General features: G+C 44.1%; 1 protein-coding gene across 1 annotated transcript in view; it reads right to left on the minus strand.

Annotated features, from left to right (window-relative positions):
- The window catches only part of LOC311147695 (protein bicaudal D homolog 2-like), a gene marked incomplete at its 3' end in the record, with an annotated part of 60,664 nt that extends 48,192 nt beyond the window's left edge, over positions 1-12,472 (minus strand). The window contains exon 1 of the mRNA XM_084184449.1: positions 11,925-12,472. Within this exon, the coding sequence (XP_084040575.1) occupies positions 11,925-12,164 (240 nt within the window). The 5' untranslated portion in view covers positions 12,165-12,472. The remainder of the gene's footprint in view (positions 1-11,924) is intronic.
- Positions 12,473-20,817: the final 8,345 nt, after the last annotated feature.

Raw genomic sequence — 20,817 nt, forward strand, 5'->3', positions numbered from 1 at the left:
GGGTTGTGGGTTCGATTCCCACGGGGGCCAGTATGAAAAAAATAATTTTAAAAATGTATGCACTAACTGTAAGTCGCTCTGGATAAGAGCGTCTGCTAAATGACTAAAATAAAATAAATAAAAAAAGGTCACTTGGTCCAAATAATTGTAGTTACACCAGATTCACAAGGGCCTCCCTTGACATGAACCTCTGACTCAAGTTCCACAAATCTAGAGTGGAACTCCTTCCTGAAGTACACTATATATACAAAAGTATGTGGACAGCCCTTCAAATTAGTGGATTCGGCTATTTCAGCCACACCTGTTGCTCAAAGGTGTATAAAATCGAGCACACAGCCATGCAATCTCCATAGTAAAACATTAGCAGTAGAATGGCCTTACTGAAGAGCTTAGTGACTTTCAACGTGGCACCATCATAGGATGCCACCTTTCCAACAAAAAAAAGTCAGTTCGTCAAATTTCTGCCCTGCTAGAGCTGCCCCGGTCAACTGTAAGTGGTGTTACTGTGAAGTGGAAACGTCTAGGAGCAACAACGGCTCAGCCGCAAAGTGGTAGGCCACACAAGCTCACAGAATGGGACCGTTGAGTGCTGAAGCGCGTAGCGCGTAAAAATCGTCTGTCCTCGGTTGCAACATTCACTACCGAAGTTCCAAAATGCCTCTGGAAGCAACGTCAGCACAATAACTGTTCGTCGGGAGCTTCATGAAATGGGTTTCCATGGTCGAGCAGCCTAAGATCACCATGCGCAATGCCAAGCATCGGCTGGAGTGGTACAAAGTTCGACGCCATTGGAATCTGGAGAAGTGGAAACGCATTTTCTGGAGTGATGAATCAAGCTTCACCATCTGGCAGTCCGATGGACGAATCTGGGTTTGGTGGATGCCAGCAGAACGCTATCTGCCACAACGCATAGTGCCAACTGTAAAGTTTGGTGTAGGAGGAATAATGGTCTGGGGCTGTTTTTCATGGTTCGGTCTAGGCCCCTTAGTTCCAGTGAAGGGAAATATCAACGCTACAGCATACAATGACATTCTAGATGATTCTGTGCTTCCAACTTTGTGGCAACAGTTTGGGGAAGGCCCTTTCCTGTTTCAGCATTACAATGCCCCCTTCCACAAAGCGAGGTCCATACAGAAATGGTTTGCGAGATCATTGTGGAAGAACTTGACTGGCCTGCACAGAGCCCTGACCTAAACCCCATCAAACACCTTTAGGATGAATTAGAACGCCGACTGCGAGCCAGGCCTAATCGCCCAACATCAGTGCCCGACCTCACTAATGCTCTTGTGGCTGAATGGAAGCAAGTCCCCGCAGCAATATTCCAACATCTAGTGGAAGGCCTTCCCATTAGAGTGGAGGCTGTTATAGCAGGAAAGGGAGGACCAACTCCATATCAATGCCCATGATTTTGGAATGAGAGGTTCGACGAGCAGGTGTCCACATACATTTGGTCATGTAGTGTATGTATTTTTGAGACATTGCCGACAATGCTTTCTACTCTACTGCCTTATGGACCCACTTATCGACTGTCTGCATTAATCCCAGTTGGCCTATTCCATGGGACACCAGAGCAGCAGGACAGACCCAGTGGAGACAGACAGAAAGACAGACAGTGGAGTAGGCTAGTAGGGAACCAGTGCCGGTAGAGCATCAGGCAGGGGAGGACAGGGGAGCGTCAGGGCAGCAGCACCCAGGCAGGCGCTCTTTTCCCTGGGCTGAGCTCCGAGTGTCGCTGGGCCCTGGCCTGGCTCCCAGACATCCATAAGCCCTGAGCACAGCGGCTGGGATTCATCCTCTTAGACCCAGAAGGGAGGGGATTTGGGACTTTATTTAGTGCCATTTAGAAAAGATTAGCCCTTAATTGCGGAGCGGGCGTCCGGCACAGTGCCGCCACAGATGAAAGGAACAGTTAAAATACACTGTAAAACAAAATGGGGAGGGGTGGATGGATCCCAAAGTGAAGCATCCACATCAAACACACATGGTCTGGTAGCTCCAGGGAGGGAGGCCCTGTCCATCACTGACCAATCCCACTATCAAGGCTCCATATTGGGGCAAACACCCCAGACAAACACCCCCTACTACTAGAGCCTAATCCAACTGTGGGACTACAACAACCAAACTGAGAATTACTTTAGGACATCTCTTCCCTTATACGGGATCCTAGGTAGAGCTGTGGCGGTCAGCCGGTGATTGTCAACCAAATAATTGTCGGTCTCACGGTAATTGACCCGTAATTAACATAGACACATTTAGCATCTCCCGGCTTCCACACATGCAGACCTTTGGAACATCTACATTTAAAAAAGTCTAATAAATCCATGTAATATACACCTTCACAATAAATGCATTATTTATTTTAGACAGGTCTAAAGAAACACGATATGAAGAAAATGTAGTCTATTTCAGAAGAACAGAATAGCATACTCTGAGTTGTCCTTATGTTAGGCCCTGATCTGGCTATGCCATATGGCTGTGGGCTACACTAGTTCATTTAGCAGACAAGATTTGCTTAGAATTCCGTGGCATTATTTTATATTATTTTATAGTATGAAGAATACTATTGAACATAACTGAATAAAATAGAAAGGATATTTTCTCCAAACGATTTGAAGGAGTCTATTCTGGGTTGAGCGTTTAACAAAGAAAGAGGTACTCCGATATTCTTAATTTAGAGTTATTAATGTAACTTTAGTTGTTCTAAAAACGTTGGGTTATATGTTTTGATTTTTAATACATTGTAAGGCTGCATGATGGGACTCTTATGATGATTTGAAAAAAGTCACTTGAAAGGCATGAGCTCTATTAAATGCTGAATGCTGCCTGCTCCGAAGCACCTCATCTCACTTACACGGCTCTCCATCACGTGATTGGGTCTTTCCCACAGGCTACAAGTGAAGACCGACACATCGGGGACGCAACTGCGCGCGTCCTTATCCAATTCCGAGGTGCATATTGAAGATATTGGAAGAACTGTCCACATTTACTTTTCATCAGCCAACAAGATGAGTAGGCCTAACGAACAGCAAAACCACTAGCCTATGTCAGTCTACTATCCCCGATAGTACAAAAGTCGACCTATTCTGTGCGAGGAATAAATATTCCAAACATAGTCTGGGACAGTTGTGGGATGCGATAGATCCCAAATTAATACAACCACTAGCATCAAAAAAACGTTTTTACGCAATGAGGCTGACACAACAGATCAGAACGTTTAGCTTAAAATGTAGATAAACTATTCGGCTATTTCTTCACATTATAAGCGCAGCAATGCGCACATGGTAGTAGGCTATAAGCGCGAATGTTCCATTAGCGGAAAACACCATTATCAAAAGTGACTGCAAATCCGATTATGCATGTAATGCTTTTATTATAAAGGTGCATTTATGGTGAAAATTATCTTCCCCAAACTTGAAATTCACGCGCTGCTTATGTATGCCAGTTAGACTCTACACCCCTTATAAAGTGGAATAATGTGCTTAATATTAAGAAGTTATTTGGCCACGTTAGTTGTGATACAAACCTTATCAAAACATATAGGCCTATGGGCTAGGCTACATGAGGTGTGCGATTATGAATCAAAAAGGTCACACAAAAAAGGCATTGTTTCTTATGCTGGGCATCATTCACAAGTGATAATATATAATTCACAAGTTATAGGCTAATATTGTCCCCCATCAGACTAGTCTTGATTTAATATTGTCTTTACATACAGTGGGGGAAAAAAGTATTTAGTCAGCCACCAATTGTGCAAGTTCTCCCACTTAAAAAGATGAGAGAGGCCTGTACTTTTCATCATAGGTACACGTCAACTATGACAGACAAATTGAGAGAAAAAATTCCAGAAAATCACATTGTAGGATTTTTTATGAATTTATTTGCAAATTATGGTGGAAAATAAGTATTTGGTCACCTACAAACAAGCAAGATTTCTGGCTCTCACAGACCTGGAACTTCTTCTTTACGAGGCTCCTCTGTCCTCCACTCGTTACCTGTATTAATGGCACCTGTTTGAACTTGTTATCAGTATAAAAGACACCTGTCCACAACCTCAAACAGTCACACTCCAAATTCCACTATGGCCAAGACCAAAGAGCTGTCAAAGGACACCAGAAACTAAATTGTAGACCTGCACCAGGCTGGGAAGACTGCATCTGCAATAGGTAAGCAGCTTGGTTTGAATAAATCAACTGTGGGAGCAAGTATTAGGAAATGGAAGACATACAAGACCACTGATAATCTCCCTCGATCTGGGGCTCCACGCAAGATCTCACCCCGTGGGGTCAAAATGATCACAAGAACAGTGAGCAAAAATCCCAGAACCACATGGGGGGACCTAGTGAATGGCCTGCAGAGAGCTGGGACCAAAGTAACAAAGCCTACCATCAGTAACACACTACGCCGCCAGGGACTCAAATCCTGCAGTGCCAGACGTGTCCCCCTGCTTAAGCCAGTACATGTCCAGGCCCATCTGAAGTTTGCTAGAGTGGATTTGGATGATCCAGAAGAGGATTGGGAGAATGTCATATGGTCAGATGAAACCAAAATAGAACTTTTTGGTAAAAACTCAACTCGTCGTGTTTGGAGGACAAAGAATGCTGAGTTGCATCCAAAGAACACCATACCTACTGTGAAGCATGGGGGTGGAAACATCATGCTTTGGGGCTGTTTTTCTGCAAAGGGACCAGGACGACTGATCCGTGTAAAGGAAAGAATGAATGGGGCCATGTATCGTGAGATTTTGAGTGAAAACCTCCTTCCATCAGCAAGGCCATTGAATATGAAACGTGGCTGGGTCTTTCAGCATGACAATGATCCCAAACACACCGCCCGGGCAATGAAGGAGTGGCTTCGTAAGAAGCATTTCAAGGTCCTGGAGTGGCCTAGCCAGTCTCCAGATCTCAACCCCATAGAAAATCTTTGGAGGGGGTTGAAAGTCTGTGTTGCCCAGCGACAGCCCCAAAACATCACTTCTCTAGAGGAGATCTGCATGGAGGAATGGGCCAAAATACCAGCAACAGTGTGTGAAAACCTTGTGAAGACTTACAGAAAACGTTTGACCTGTGTCATTGCCAACAAATGGCATATAACAAAGTATTGAGAAACTTTTGTTATTGACCAAATACTTATTTTCCACCATAATTTGCAAATAAATTCATAAAAAATCCTACAATGTGATTTTCTGGATTTTTTTCTTTTCATTTTGTCTCTCATAGTTGACGTATACCTATGATGAAAATTACAGGCCTCTCTCATCTTTTTAAGTGGGAGAACTTGCACAATTGGTGGCTGACTAAATACTTTTTTTCCCCACTGTAAACTAAATAACATATGTGTGAAATTTGTTTTGATTTAGAATGGACCAAACAGGGGCAGGGGAAAAAATACATGTCATCTCTGCACTTAAATAGCGAATGGAGGACACTTTTCTTGTGGTTTATTTTCATGCAAGCCAGGTAGGTTATACTCCTGTTGTAAAGATAAGCAATGTGCTTAATATTTGCTTAATATTAGGAAAGTTGAGAAATAAATATAGTAGGGCTAGCCTATAGAAAGCTGATGGGATCCTCCTCTTTTTAATAGAGGCCATCACTTTGTTTTCTCGCAATTGCATAGCCTATAGAAATGTTCCGCAACATGAGCTCATGGGCTCTAATGAAGTGTTTGATTAGATTTTCGATTTCATTTGCATTGATGTCAGAGTGATTAGAGGGACAATAGAGTGCTGAGTACCAGGCAGTTAGCAAGTTTGGTAGGCTTCTAATGACCATCAGTAGCATCAGAGCTTGGAGAAGCCTAATTACCATGACTAAACGGTCACGTGGAATTTGACTGCCTTCATGACTCATGACCGCCGGTGTGGCGGTAATACGGTCCCCGCAACAGCCCTAATCCTAGGTCTTTGACACAACGAACACAGTGGAGGGGTTTAAAGTCACACCAAACATCTTTGTTAAAGGACATATAGATATGTGCTTCAGTGATATGGCATTTAAAAAGGGACAAAAGTGACCAGTCCTTTCAAATATGGCCACAATGGGACCCCTCTCAATCTCTCCTGTCATCCCTCTGTGTTCTGGGAGCGTTTAACGCTCCCTTCATCTGTGACACCCAAGACCTGTTAACCCCACCAGGCTCAGGCACACAAAGGCCAGCGAGCCGAGTACAGAGTGCCCAGTTCTTCTGAGCTTAACTGTGTTATAGCCTCCGATTGTCAGGGAGAATTCCACAGCCTGATGCCCAGTTGCTGGAGAGAGAGGGAGTGAGGAAAAAGAGGGAGAGAGGGAGGGTGCATAACTGAATGGCTATAGTGTGTTCTCTGACACTCTCCACAATGTCACAAGAAGCCAGAGAACACTGGCCTTTGTCATGACAACAGTAGTGTGTGTGTGTGTTGACTAACAGCATTGGTCCAGCATTGGAGAGAAACAGAGAAAAAGATGTGGAAAGAGAAGGCTATGGATTGTTCTATGGGGCCGTTGTCTGCTCCCATAATAATTTTAGAATGCTGTCATCTTTATGGCACCCGGTCAACCTCGTGACAATCGGTTCCACAGGCCTGAGAGAGGCCCGGAGCTTTAGAATTGCTACATGTAACAGCAACAGTTGCTTGAGATGATGTCACATGCAATATTGCATCCTAGTTGTGTAACACCAGCCTCAACATTCACAACAAGACAGATATGCCACAGTCTCAGTGAAGTTGCACCTAATCACTGTTTTTCATCCCTGTAATAGTTATGGTTAAAATGGGTTTTGAGGAAACCTCAATTTCCAGCCCAGTGATGAACGAAACATGGAAGGAAGGCATCACGAGACTATGGGGTTAAAGAAATCTAATCCTGGATCTGTTGTTGGGGACAACTTCTCCCACGAGTCACAAGAACAGTTAAAGAAAGGTGTGGTACATGATGTCATTGCTGAGTGGTTTAAATTAAGAATATAAACAACAGCTGTGGGGGCTCTAGTCTGTAAACCTGTGATATCATCAACTGGTAAGGTGAAGGTGTAGTATAATATCATTAACATGTCATTTGAAGTTGTACTGTTAATGGTAAAGAGGTTAAAGTCCACAGTCTTATCATCACAAAGTGGAGAGTATAGCAGCCTAATCACGTTATAGGACTAAGGAGGATTGTGCTAAACCTGCTCTTATAAACCTACGCTTTGACAGCAAGTTTACCTTGTGTTTTGATAGGGTGTTATCATTGGAGACTAAGGAGATTAACAAAAGGAAACGAGGAAAGGAATCCATTTTAAATTATTGAGAAGCACCCTAGGACACCTCAGAGGAGCCAGGGCCAAGTGACCCAGGATGTAGGCCTAACAAGCCAACAGAGGGACACTCTAATCCAAGATAGCCGGAGCAACTCTTAGGCTGCCACTCCCTCTTTATGGGCTATCAATGGGTCACAACAGTCACCAAACAGTAAGCACTCTCTACCCCTAAAAGGTGGGGTAAGATTGGGGGAGGGAAAAGTTAGCTTGCCAACGGTCCACTCACTCACAAACAATGACAAGAGTCAAAGCATAGCCAAACAGAGAGATTGTGACCTTATGTTACAGTAACATGTAAGGGGAGGGTGTGAGACCCAAGGAATGACAATATACCAGCAGTAGGAATCTAAAGCCTGAGCATTATGTTAGTATGGGAGCAGCATGTCAGGGCGACTAGCAATTAGCATGGCAGGATTCCTAGAAAACTGGCTACTAGAAAACCTGGAACAACATGAGGGAAATAACATGTAAAGAATCAGTGGATGGACCTATAGAAAGACAGAAAATATCCTCAGAATATACAATATCAAATCCATCCATAGGATGGTCTCTTATGGTTCATTATATATGTGCCATAAAGCCTTAATTTGCAGAGCAGCAGCCTCAGTCACACACTCACAGTCACACTGGTAGTAACACCTGCTGGGAAGGCAGCATGCCGGATGCTCAAATTAAGGCAAAGATCTGTGCTGTTACTAGGCAACAGCACAGAGAGGAATTCCCCCAACTTATTGCACTGCCTCCCAAGTGGTGTTGACTAGCGCGTGTGAGTGTGTGTGTGTGCGTGTGTGTGTCCTCTTCTGCAGGTTTGTCCTTCCCTGCCCCCGGGGTTAGACCTACTCCAGTTTAAAGGGCAACTGGACTTTGCTCACTGCCACCAATGATTTCTGGCCTGCTTTTTCCCACCCAGATTGGGACAAAAGAGTAACAACTGTCCTTTTAACACACAACAAATATGAATGATGTGCCCACGCAGAGACAGGCGGAGTATCTGTGTCATCTGGACAGGGCCAATGTTGGACAGACAGTGGTGTGTAAATCTCCCAGGTCTTTTCTTCCGAGCTGTCTAAGTCCTCAGAGAGGACAACCAAAGAGTAAGGACAACCAAACATGTTATTTACCAGTGTAAATAGTAGCCAGGTACAACTGTGTAATAACCATCTCCAGAGACAATGGACATCCAACATTTACCTGACTAGACAGTAGTCCAACAGTCCTAACAACCCCTAGAGACAAAGACAGCCAACATTCTGTTTGTATAAGTCAGCTAGACCATCTGACCAGTCGCCAAAGCAAACTAATTGCTGCTAATAGCGCTCCCTTAACTCAGCACACAGTGGCAGGCAAATAGAAATTAGCTATTTGAATTCAGACAACCCTAGTACTATAACGACATGAGTGCACTGTACTTCTAGAGGCCATCTGAGTTAATAGTGTGTTTCAGCAGAATAACATCTCTCCCTCTTCTATTACAGATTATTCTATTCAGGCATCCTGTATAACATGAAATATGAAGTTTTGTTCTTATTGTATTGTATTATTGTATTTTCTGTGGATATCGTCCACTGAGATAAGGTGTATTTTTCAAATGTTTTTTTTCAGGGGGCTGAAGCACCTACTTCCCACAGCTATGCATCGAGGGCAGTCATTAAAATGAATTAAAGAATCAATTCAATTTGGCACATAGCAAACGGATCCAGGCATGAAATCTCAATATCCACAATAGGCCCACAAATGGCAACCCCACAAACAATTAACTGATTTCCTGGTGGACAAGTCTTAATGATCATCAAACCAGAAACGCTCAAACAAACGGTGGATATTAGACATTTGTTCATTCAAAACACAATTTTCCGTGACTACCCAATGAGTCATCACCAACATCTTAAGTCAGACAAAAATGCAATGATTCAGGCTGTTTTTTTAAACAATTGTCTGCTTGGAAAAGCGGAAGAAAAACAAAAGCACCCCTATAATTATCTTGAAGCAATCAGTTTACCCTATTGTTGCTCTTTCGCTGTCAGTCTGTTTCCTCTATTCAGGAGGTTTCCATGTTATTCTGAGATACTGGCCAAAGGAATGCATGGGAACACAGAGCAGAGGCAGCTGAGAAAGCACCAAGAAATCCTCTCAGAGAGAGAGAGAGAGAGAGAGAGAGAGAAAGAGAAAGAGAAAGAGAAAGAGAAAGAGAGAGAGAAAGAGAGAAAGAGAGAGAGAAAGAGAGAGAGAAAGAGAGCAGGAGAAAGAGAGCGAGAGAAAGAGAGCGAGAGAAAGAGAGCGAGAGAAAGAGAGCGAGAGAGCGAGAGAGCGAGAGAGAGAGAGAGAGAGAGAGAGAGAGAGGCCTTAAGCTTTTACTGCGTCATATCTGTTCAGCATTCCTCTCGCTCTCTGCCTCATCCCACTCACATATTTACAGACCCAAGGGAGCTGTCATCATAAGGTACCCGGCCCACTGAGCCATGATGATTGGTCTGTTCTAGTCATGTGGGAGGTAACAAGGAAGTAAAATCTCAGAGATAGGTTCCACATAGCAGGAAGTGACTCATCCAGGCCACTGACTCCCTAACCTACTTCTTAAACCGCTCTCCCTCTTTCCTAATCAAACTCACAAGGCTGCTGAAACCTCTGCCAGGAAAAGGAAGGTAGAACTAGGACTGGCGTGTTACATTTAAGTGGGAAAGGGCTTTTCATAGTTTGGAAACACAGGCCAGTCCTTTATCCTGTCTCCCTGCCCTAACTAACAGTCAACATTCCTCCTATTCCTAAATGGTCGAAACTCGTTTAGTTTCCTCTGTGAATAGGTTACTCATCCTTCCTCTTTTTCAGGCGGGAACTTTCAAAATTCAAAAACCACATGCCCGCCTCTTTTTCAAACCAGACTGGAAACACCAGAGAATAAAGGTCCTCTGGTTTGAGAGACTGCTTTAGTAAGAGTATTGTCAAAATTGGCATTAGAGAGGACTTTTGTGTGTTTAAATGAGAGATAAAACTATATCAACCAAGAGCAATTGAGTGAATGTCCACTTCTTTATTAGTTACACATTAATAAACAGGGTGGCAGTGGATAACCATTACTCAGATCCATTAGTGAAGATAGAACTTTCAGCATTTGTCAGATAACTCATCTTCATCCTTGTTGGAGTAGGCCTATAATATTTCAGCGGTGCAATGTACACTGAACAAAAATATAAATGCAACATGTAAAGTGTTGGTCCCATGTTTCATGAGCTGAAATAAAAGATCCCAGAAATTTTTCATACGCACAAAAAGCTTATTTCTCTCAAATTATCTGCACAAATTCTCTTTTGCCAAGATAACTCATCCCCCTGACAGGTGTGGTATATCAAGAAGCTGATTAAACAGCATGATCATTACACAGGTGCACCTTGTGCTGGGGACAATAAAAGGCCACTTTAAAATGTGGAGTTTTGTCACACAACGCCACAGATGTCTCAAGTTTTGATGGAGCGTGCAATTGGCACGCTGACTGCAGGAATGTCCATCAGACCTGTTGCCAGATAATTTAATGTTAATATCTCTACCATCGAGAATTTGGCAGTACATCCAACTGGCCTCAAAATCACAGACCACGTGTATGGCGTCGTGTGGGTAAGCGGTTTGCTGATGTCAACGTTGTGAACAGAGTGCCCCATGGTAGCGGTGGGGTATGGGCAGGCATATGCTACGGACAATGAGCACAATTGCATTTTATCGATGGCAATTTGAACGCACAGGGATACCATGACGAGATTCTGAGGCCCATTGTTGTGCTATTCATCCGCCGCCATCACCTTATGTTTCAGCATGATAATGCACAGCTCCATGTCGCAAAGATCTGTACGCAATTCATGCAAGCTGAAAATGACAATATTCCACAGGCCACAATCAACTGTCTGATCAACTCTATGCGAAGAATATGTGTCGCGCAGCATGAGGCAAATGGTGGTCACACCAGATACTGACTGGTTTTCTGATCCACGCCCATACCTTTTTTTTTTTAAAGGTATCTGTGACCAACAGATGCATATCTGTATTCCCAGTCATGTGAAATCCATAGAATAGGGCCTTATTTATTTCAATTGATTTATTTTATTTCAACTGTAACTCAGTAAAATCTTTGACATTGTTGCATGTTGCGTTTATATTTTTGTTCAGTATATTTGAATTCACATTTCAAATCCCACAGCAAATGACCATACACAACAAACACTGTATGGGCATGGAAAAACAGAATGCATTTGTCTCTAACCCCAATATCTTAAATTAGAAAAAGCTAATTCCATAGCAGCTTGGCACGATATTACTAAGCCTATAGCTAGAGAGAAGGGGTAGTATGGCAATAATATCAATTCACCCACAGAGGGGAATCATTGATAGAGCATAAGGCAAAGTTACAAATACATAATCATCCCCTCATCCCCCTACATTTGACCTTGCGGGACTGGGGCTCTGATCAGAATAGAATAGATATTTTCAAAACTAAATTTCAGGACATACTGTATCTTAGGCTAGGCCTACAGTTGCCATCAATAATAAATATGCATACACAATTTGTCCAAACATAAAATGTATGCATTTTATAGCAGTTTAAATTGATATTTCAAATTCATACAGTAAATACACACCGGTAAAAGACTACAACATACCTCTTTGAGCATGTCCAGTTCCTGGCGCACGGTCTCGTATTCGATCTCCAGGTCGTCATACTGATGTTTCAGCTGCTGCTTCTCCTCCAGCACCGCCAGCCCGTACTCCGCCGCCTGGATCTTCTCATGGGTGGTCTCACTCAGCTCCCGGGAAAGGCGCTCGATCTCGGCTCGCAGACACTCGGGTCCGGCCTCTAGCACGAGCATCGCGTCGGAATAGCGCTGCTCCTCCACCGACATACTATGGATGTTGGTGATGGATCAACCTCGGCCGATGCGCCAGCTGAACCTATGACGAACGATGAGGGGGTGAGACGGTTTCAAGAGGGTCCAACCTTGAAGGATCGCGGAGAACCCTTTCGTTGGAATAGATTATTAGATTCTTCTGTATTTGAACTGCATGATCGGTACTCTTGCGTTTCTCGTTGCCACTTTGGGTATTGCGTTTTCGGTCATGAAGCTGTGGTTTCTTTTATTTCTTCCGGCAGGAGAGGCTTTTCTGGTATCCCTACAACTGCTCCATGACTGCAGCTCCTTTGCCCTTCGCCTCTCCCCGGCTGCTCAGAGCGATTGGGGAGAAGCTGTCCGCGGCTGTCAGATCACTCAGCTGGGAGAGCTAGAAGATGAGAATGGTGGTTGATGGGAAATGTAGTACTACAAACGCCAACGCATAGTATTACAGACGTCAGGCAAATGCACTCGTATCCCATCAGGCATTGTGTGTAGACTAGTCTAAAGTGAAACGTGTGGTACGTGTGGAACACGGAAGCGGCATTTTATTTTCATAGGAATGGGTATAGAAAATATTCGGTCACCATGCATCTCACGCAATCTGTCGGTTGTTTCTGTAGATTCACGATGCTGTAGGCATAGTGCTCCGTAAGCCATCCCCAGTGGACAGAGCTAGGCATGTTGCACTGGACAAGTTTTAATACGAGTAAACCCTCATTTTACAATGGGTACTTCGCGGAACTGTATAGCCTAGTTATGCTAATATACAGTATTTGAGACCAATGTATTGCAGTTAATTTCGTCTTTCACTTAATAAGTTAAATATCTTTGAGTAATAGGCCTAAACAGTGAAACAACGAGTCCCAGACAGTTCTCAATAGAACATACCAGAGGGGGGCGTTTTTTACTGCTTACATTATGGGATCATCTGAAATCAGTGGCGACCTGTCATTCAGGGCAAGGCCTGTTTTGCATGTTATTTTGGCATTAATACGTGTCATATATCAGTTTGCAAACAATGTAAAAAAATTAATAATTGAGCCGCATACAAACATGGTCTCTTTTTTGCTTTCTTGAGTAAGGCAGCTTCAAAATGCATGTGTTTCAGCCTAGCTCAGTGCTTTCTGTGGTTGTGGGGCAGCCAGCGGAAAATACAGAGCGTAGGGGTAGGTAATGTTTTCTAGTTGCGCCGTGATTGGCTCAGTGTTCTGTCACTCATCGGGACACTACATTACCGCAAAATCTACAGGGAGAGCTAGAAAGTTCAAGCCCCTTGGGTGCTGCCATAGATTTACATTAAAAGTGCCCATCCAAGAAGGCTCAAGGTCATTGGCCACAGATAAAATGACGTCAAATCACGTTATATCTACCGTGGCTTTGATTGGACTGATCACGTCAACATCATACTTTCAAAATCTTAGCTAGCTAGCTAAACAAGCAGTCATCATCATGAATCAAGTTGACAATCTACTGGCAAATCCTTTTCAATCCTTGTCATATGAAGATAAATATTAGATAAAACGTATCGGTTGTCATCAGCCATTGGACATAAACATTACACAACAAGTTTGAAATCGTAAATTCAACATTGAGTGGTTTGGAAGGAATCATTGGCTAACTGCAAACGTTGCAAAGCAATCACTAGCCTGCTATTCGTTGTTGTTGGCTAATCAGCCTTGAGCTAGCCTTGAGTCAAGCACATCCCCGGCTATCTACCTCTCTGTCAACCGGACGGGACCTCCTAGAGTCGACACGGAGCCCTGCCGATCCATCACGACTGGTCTGCCGACGTAATCATCTGGGGTTTTAACCGGCTTCCCGTTGCGACGACCACGAAGATCCATCTGCTAGCCCCGGCCCGCTAGCACACGCAAACTACAACCGTGCTTTTATTTTATTTATTTTTTATTTCACCTTTATTTAACCAGGTAAACCAGTTGAGAACAAGTTCTCATTTACAACTGCGACCTGGCTTCCTGCTCGCTGTGCTGAAGCACCAATTTGAACTGCTCTCGGACTCACATATTGCTGTTCACTGGACCTTATGATCACTCAGCTGCACAGCTGATGCCTGCTGGACTGTTCCTTTACACGGTACCCTGTCCTGTTTATTCTGTTTAGCCTCAGCCCAAACTTTATCGCCATTACCAGTTGTTGTCTTAGCTCTCTCTAATAACACCAGTGATTGCTTTATGCCTCTCTCCCATGTCAATATGCCTTGCCTATTGCTGTTCCAGTTAGTTCTTATTATACAATTTCACTGTAGAACTCCAAGTCCCTCTCAAACTGCCTCAAATAGTTCCTTTGTTCCACCCCCCATACACGCCGAGACCGGCTCAATCGGTGCCTCCAGTGATGCTATCTCTTTCATTGTTACCCAACGCTTAGGTTTACCTCCACTGTACTCATATCCTTCCATATCCTTGTCTGTACATAATGCCCTGAATCTTTTCTACAATGCCCGGAAATCTGCCCCCTTTATTCTCTGTACCCAACGCACTAGAAGACCAGTTCTTAAAGCCTTTAGCCGTATCCTTATTCTAGTCCTCCTCTGTTCCTCTGGTGATGTAGAGGCTAACCCAGGCCCTGCAGCCCCCATGTATCACTCCTACTCCCCAGGAGCTATCATTTGTTGACTTCTGTAACCGTAAAAGCCTTGGTTTTCTGCACGTTAACATCAGAAGTCTACTTCCTAAGTTTGAGTTATTCACTGCGTTAGCACACTCCGCCAACCCTGATGTTCTAGCAGTGTCTGAATACTGGCTTAGGAAGGCCACCAAAAATTCTGAAATGTCCATCCCCAACTACAACATTTTCCGTCTAGATAGAACTGCCAAAGGGGGTGGAGTTGCAATCTACTGTAGAGATAGCCTGCAGACCTCTATCATACTATCCAGGTCTGTGCCCAAACAGTTTGAGCTTCTACTTAAAAAAATCAAACTTTCCAGAAATAAGTCTCTCACTGTTGCCGCTTGCTACAGACCACCCTCAGCCCCCAGCTGTGCCCTGGATACCATATGTGAATTGATTGCCCCCCATTTATCCTCAGAGGTCGTACTGCTTGGTGACCTAAATTGGGATATGCTTAACACCCCAGCCATCCTACAATCCAAACTAGATGCCCTCAATCTCACACAAATTATCAACGAACCTACCAGGTACAACCCTAAATCCGTAAACATGGGTACCCTCATAGATATCATCCTGACTAACTTACCCTCTAAATACACCTCCACTGTCTTCAACCAGGATCTCAGCGATCACTGCCTTATTGCCTGCGTCCATAACGGGTCTGCGGTCAAACGACCACCCCTCATCACTGTCAAACGCTCCCTAAAACACTTTAGCGAGCAGGCCTTCCTAATTGACCTGGCCCAGGTATCCTGGATGGATATAGATCTCATTCCGTCAGTAGAGGATGCCTGGTTGTTCTTTAAAAGACATTTCCTCTCAATCTTAAATAAACATGCCCCATTCAAAAAATACAGAACTAAGAACAGATATCGCCCCTGGTTCTCCTCAAACTTGACTGCCCTTGACCAGCACAAAAACATCCTGTGGCGTACTGCATTAGCATCAAATAGCCCCCGCGATATGCAACTTTTCAGGGAAGTCAGGAACCAATATACACAAGCAGTTAGGAAAGCAAAGGCTAACTTTTTCAAACAGAAATTTGCATCCTGTAGCACTAACTCCAAAAAGTTTTGGGACACTGTAAAGTCCATGGAGAATAAGAGCACCTCCTCCCAGCTGCCCACTGCACTGAGGCTAGGAAACACTATCACCACCGATAAATCTACAATAATCGAGAATTTCAACAAGCATTTTGCTACGGCTGGCCATGCTTTCCACCTGGATACCACTACCCCGGCCACCAGCTCTGCACCCTCCGCTGCAACTTGCCCATGCCCCCCCCCCCCCCCCCCGCCCCGCTTCTCCTTCACACAAATTCAGACATCTGATGTTCTGAAAGAGCTGCAAAATCTGGACCCCTACAAATCATCTGGGCTAGACAATCTGGACCCTTTCTTTCTAAAACTAGCCACCAAAATTGTCGCAACCCCTATTACTAGCCTGTTCAACCTCTCTTTCGTAACGTCTGAGATCCCCAGAGATTGGATAGCTGCCGCGGTCATCCCCCTCTTCAAAGGGGGTGACACTCTAGATCCAAACTGTTACAGACCTATATCCATCCTGCCCTGCCTTTCGAACGTTTTTGAGAGCCAAGTTAACAAACAGCTCACCGACCATTTCGAATCCCACCGTACCTTCTCCGCTATGCAATCCGGTTTCCGAGCTGGTCATGGGTGCACCTCAGCCATGCTCAAGGTCCTAAACGATATTATAACCGCGATTGATAATAGACAGTACTGTGCAGCCGTCTTCATCGACCTGGCCAAGGCTTTCGACTCTGTCAACCACCCCATTCTTATTGGCAGACTAAATAGCCTTGGTTTCTCAAATGACTGCCTCGCCTGGTTCACCAACTACTTCTCAGACACAGTTCAATGTGTCAAATCGGAGGGCCTGTTGTCTGGACCTATGGCAGTCTCTATGGGGGTGCCACAGGGTTCAATTCTTGGGCCGACTCTTTTCTCTGTGTATATCAATGATGTCGCTCTTGCTGCTGGTGACTCTCAGATCCACCTCTACGCAGACGACACCATTTTGTATACATCTGGCCCTTCATTGGACACTGTGTTAACAAACCTCCAAACGAGCTTCAATGCCATACAACACTCCTTCAGTAGCCTCCAACTGCTCTTAAACACTAGTAAAACTAAATGCATGCTCTTCAATCGAACGCTGCTGGCACCCGCCCGCCCAACTAGAATCACTACTCTCGACGGGTCTGACCTAGAGTATGTGGACAACTACAAATACCTAGGTGTCTGGTTAGATTGTAAACTCTCCTTCCAGACTCACATTAAGAATCTCCAATCCAAAGTTAAATCTAGAATCGGCTTCCTATTTCGCAACAAAGCCTCCTTCACTCATGCTGCCAAACATGCCCTCGTAAAATTGACTATCCTACCGATCCTTGACTTCGGCGATGTCATTTACAAAATAGCCTCCAACACTCTACTCAGCAAATTGGATGTAGTCTATCACAGTGCCATCCGTTTTGTCACCAAAGCCCCATATACTACCCACCACTGTGACCTGTATGCTCTTGTTGGCTGGTCCTCACTACATATTCGTCGCCAAACCCACTGGCTCCAGGCCATCTATAAATCACTGCTAGGCAAATCCCCGCCTTATCTTAGCTCATTGGTCACCATAGCAACACCCACCCGTAGTATGCGCTCCAGCAGGTATATCTCACTGGTCATCCCCAAAGCCAACACCTCCTTTGGCCGCCATTCCTTCCAGTTCTCTGCTGCCAATGACTGGAACGAATTGCAAAAATCTCTGAAGCTGGAGACTCTTATCTCCCTCACTAACTTTAAGCATCAGTTGTCAGAGCACCTTACCGATCACTGCACCTGTACACAGCCCATCTGAAATTAGCCCACCCAACTACCTCATCCCCATATTGTTATTTATTTTGCTCATTTGCACCCCAGTATCTCTATTTGCACATCATCTCTTGCACATCTATCATTCCAGTGTTAATACTAATTGTAATTATTTTGCACTATAGCCTATTTATTGCCTTACCTCCATAACTTGCTACATTTGCACACACTGTATATATATTTTCTGTTGTATTTTTGACTTTATGTTTTGTTTTACCCCATATGTAACTCTGTGTTGTTGTTTTTACGCACTGCTTTGCTTTATCTTGGCCAGGTCGCAGTTGTAAATGAGAACTTGTTCTCAACTGGCTTACCTAGTTAAATAAAGGTGGAAAAAAAAAATCAGTGGAGAGGGTGTGTGGTCCTGGGTTTAAGGGTCTCTTTTCCAAGGTTAAAAGGATAAACATTTACATGCAACACCATGGGCCAGAAAAGGTTGAAAATCATTGGCCATGCTGTCAATCCAGCATGACTTCTGCTGCGTTCAAAACAACTGGAAACTCGGGAACTGGGAAATCTCAGACTTCAGTGAGTTCAAGACAACTGGGAACTCTGAAAAAAACTAGCTCCGACTGGGAAAGTACGTTTTGAACGGTCATCCAACTCGGAATTCCAAGTCGGGAACTCGGGCCTCTTTCTAAAGTTCCGACCTGAAGATCACTGACGTCATGATTCAACCTTGTTTTTTTCAGAGTTCCCAGTTGTCTTGAAAGCACCATAAATCAGGAGAATGCCAGACTTTGATGACAAAATCTGCCCACAAGAAGGACCGCCGTGCCACCTTCCTGTTCAAGTGAGCACAGCACAACAAGGCGAGTCCAAAAATGTATTTTATGCTGCTGCATAAATTATTTAATATGCCAGGGAGATATGTATACTGTAGCTAAGAAAGTAATACTAAATGTATGTTGTGTAGTAAGCTGTTAGTAGCCCATGTGCCTCACCCTAATAATTTGGTCCCTTTCCCTCTCATAATTTAGCCTACTGTTCTGATTTGGTGGTGCACATGTAGCCTATAGCCTGTTTTAGAGAAATGTCATCATCGAATATTGTAAGAGCTTTCATTGTACGCTTATATGCCCCCTTTATTTATCCTATGGTTCTGATTTGGTGTACAGGGAGAATACTGGAAGAACGGCCCATGTTCTGAATTCTGTCACTGTACATTTCAAAAGTGCTGAACAAATAGTTATGTTGACTACGTCCGTCTTAGCTCGCTCATTAAAACCTCTTAAGGATCAGACTCCTTTTTTCAATTTTCACCTAAAATGACATACCCAAATATAACTGCCTGTAGCTCAGGACCTGAAACAAGGATATGCATATTCTTGGTATAATTTGAAAGGAAACACTTAGAAGTTTGGGGAAATGTGAAATTAATGTAGGAGAATATAACATATTAGATCTGGTAAAAGATAATACAAAACAAAAAAACATGCGTTTTTTATTTATTTATTTATTTATCATCTTTGAAATGAAAGAGAAAGTCCAGTCAGTGATGTAGGAATCTAGGTGTAATTTAGATTCTGTCCACAAGATGGCAGCATTGTGTGTGCAAAGTTTCAGACTGATCCAGTGAAGGATTACATCACTACACAACATTTTGTATCAAGTCTGCCAGGAGTTTTCCGAAATGTTCCGAATTAGTCAATTTATACATTTTCAAGTACATCACTATAGAGAACATACAAAAATGCCAGAGACAGCAGGGGATCAAACTGTAGAACCCAGTTCCGACATTTGAATATAAAAACGTATTTTATCAAACAAAACTATGCTACAGTTTATCTCTGGGACCCTCAGGATGATAAATCAGAGCAAGATTACTGAATGTAAGTACATGATTTACCTTCAGAGGTGAATGTATCAAACCAGTTGCCGTGACAAAAGTGTTTTGTTGTTGTGCACTATCCTCAAACAATAGCATGTTATTTTTGAGCTGTAATAGCTACTGTAAATTGGACACTGCAGTTTGATTAACAAGAATTTAAGCTTTCTGCCCATATAAGACATGTCTATGTCCCAGAAAGTTGTCTGTTTACAACGCCATTCTAGTCACATATCACATATTGAGCAGCAACTGTCCCGGTATAGGGACACCGATCCGCTCATGGTTCCCTTATGCCATAGTTTGTACATCTCAATTGTCAGTAGAAACCACATTTGTTTAAGCAAGTGTCACGTCTACTCCCGCTCGCCCGCTCTGGCGCTCGACGTCGACTGTTTACTAAACACCGGTCCTGGCAACCCATCATTACGCACACCTGGCAACCCTCATTACGCACACCTGTGCCCCATCATGAGGCACACCTGGACTTCATCACTACCCTGATTACTCCCCCTTTATCTAGCACTCCCTAGCATCACTCTTGAGGCAGTGTTGGTTCTGTGTTCATGTCCAGACGCTGTCTTGTTTTGTATCGCGCTATGTTCATCATTATTATTATTATTATTAAACTCACCACCTGCTTCCTGACTCCCAGCGTCATCGTTACAGAATACTGCCTCAACAAATGGAAGCAGCAGGGAATCAAGACATCTCCCAGAGGGTCGGCGAACAGGGACACTTACTTTGCCTACACCACGAACAGCTGGCACAACTAGGGACGGCTATGGATTAGGTCCTCTGCGTTCTTCAACGTCTCGACATTACCCGAGTGGCGTCACCTCCAACTAGCGGAGGATTCTCTACCACAAGTCGACCCAGCACCCCAGCCCATCCATCAGTCCGCCCAGGTCAGTGATGCCCGTTTGTCCCTCCCGGACAAATATGATGGGACTCCATCAAAGTGCCATGGCTACCTACTCAAGTGCTCCCTCTATGTCACTCATCAGATGGGAGCCCCCACCACCGAGAGGTCCATGGTTGCCACGGTTATTTCTCTGCTGACCGGACGGGCGTTGGAGTGGGCTACGGCCGTCTGGAATAGAGGAGAGGAGGAGCAGACTTCCTATGAGGGGTTCATGGCTCTGTTCAGAGGAGTCTTTGATCATCCACCGGAGGGCAGAGAGGGGGGTGATTGCCTATTCGAACTGCAGCAGGATGGCCAGACCGCTGCAGAGTACACCCTCACCTTCCGGACAGTGGCAGCATCCAGCGGATGGAATGAGCCGGCGCTCCGCACCCTATTCAGAAGAGGGCT

This window comes from Coregonus lavaretus (genome assembly GCF_964263955.1).
Source record: "Coregonus lavaretus genome assembly, chromosome: 20".
NCBI classification, from domain to species: domain Eukaryota; kingdom Metazoa; phylum Chordata; class Actinopteri; order Salmoniformes; family Salmonidae; genus Coregonus; species Coregonus lavaretus.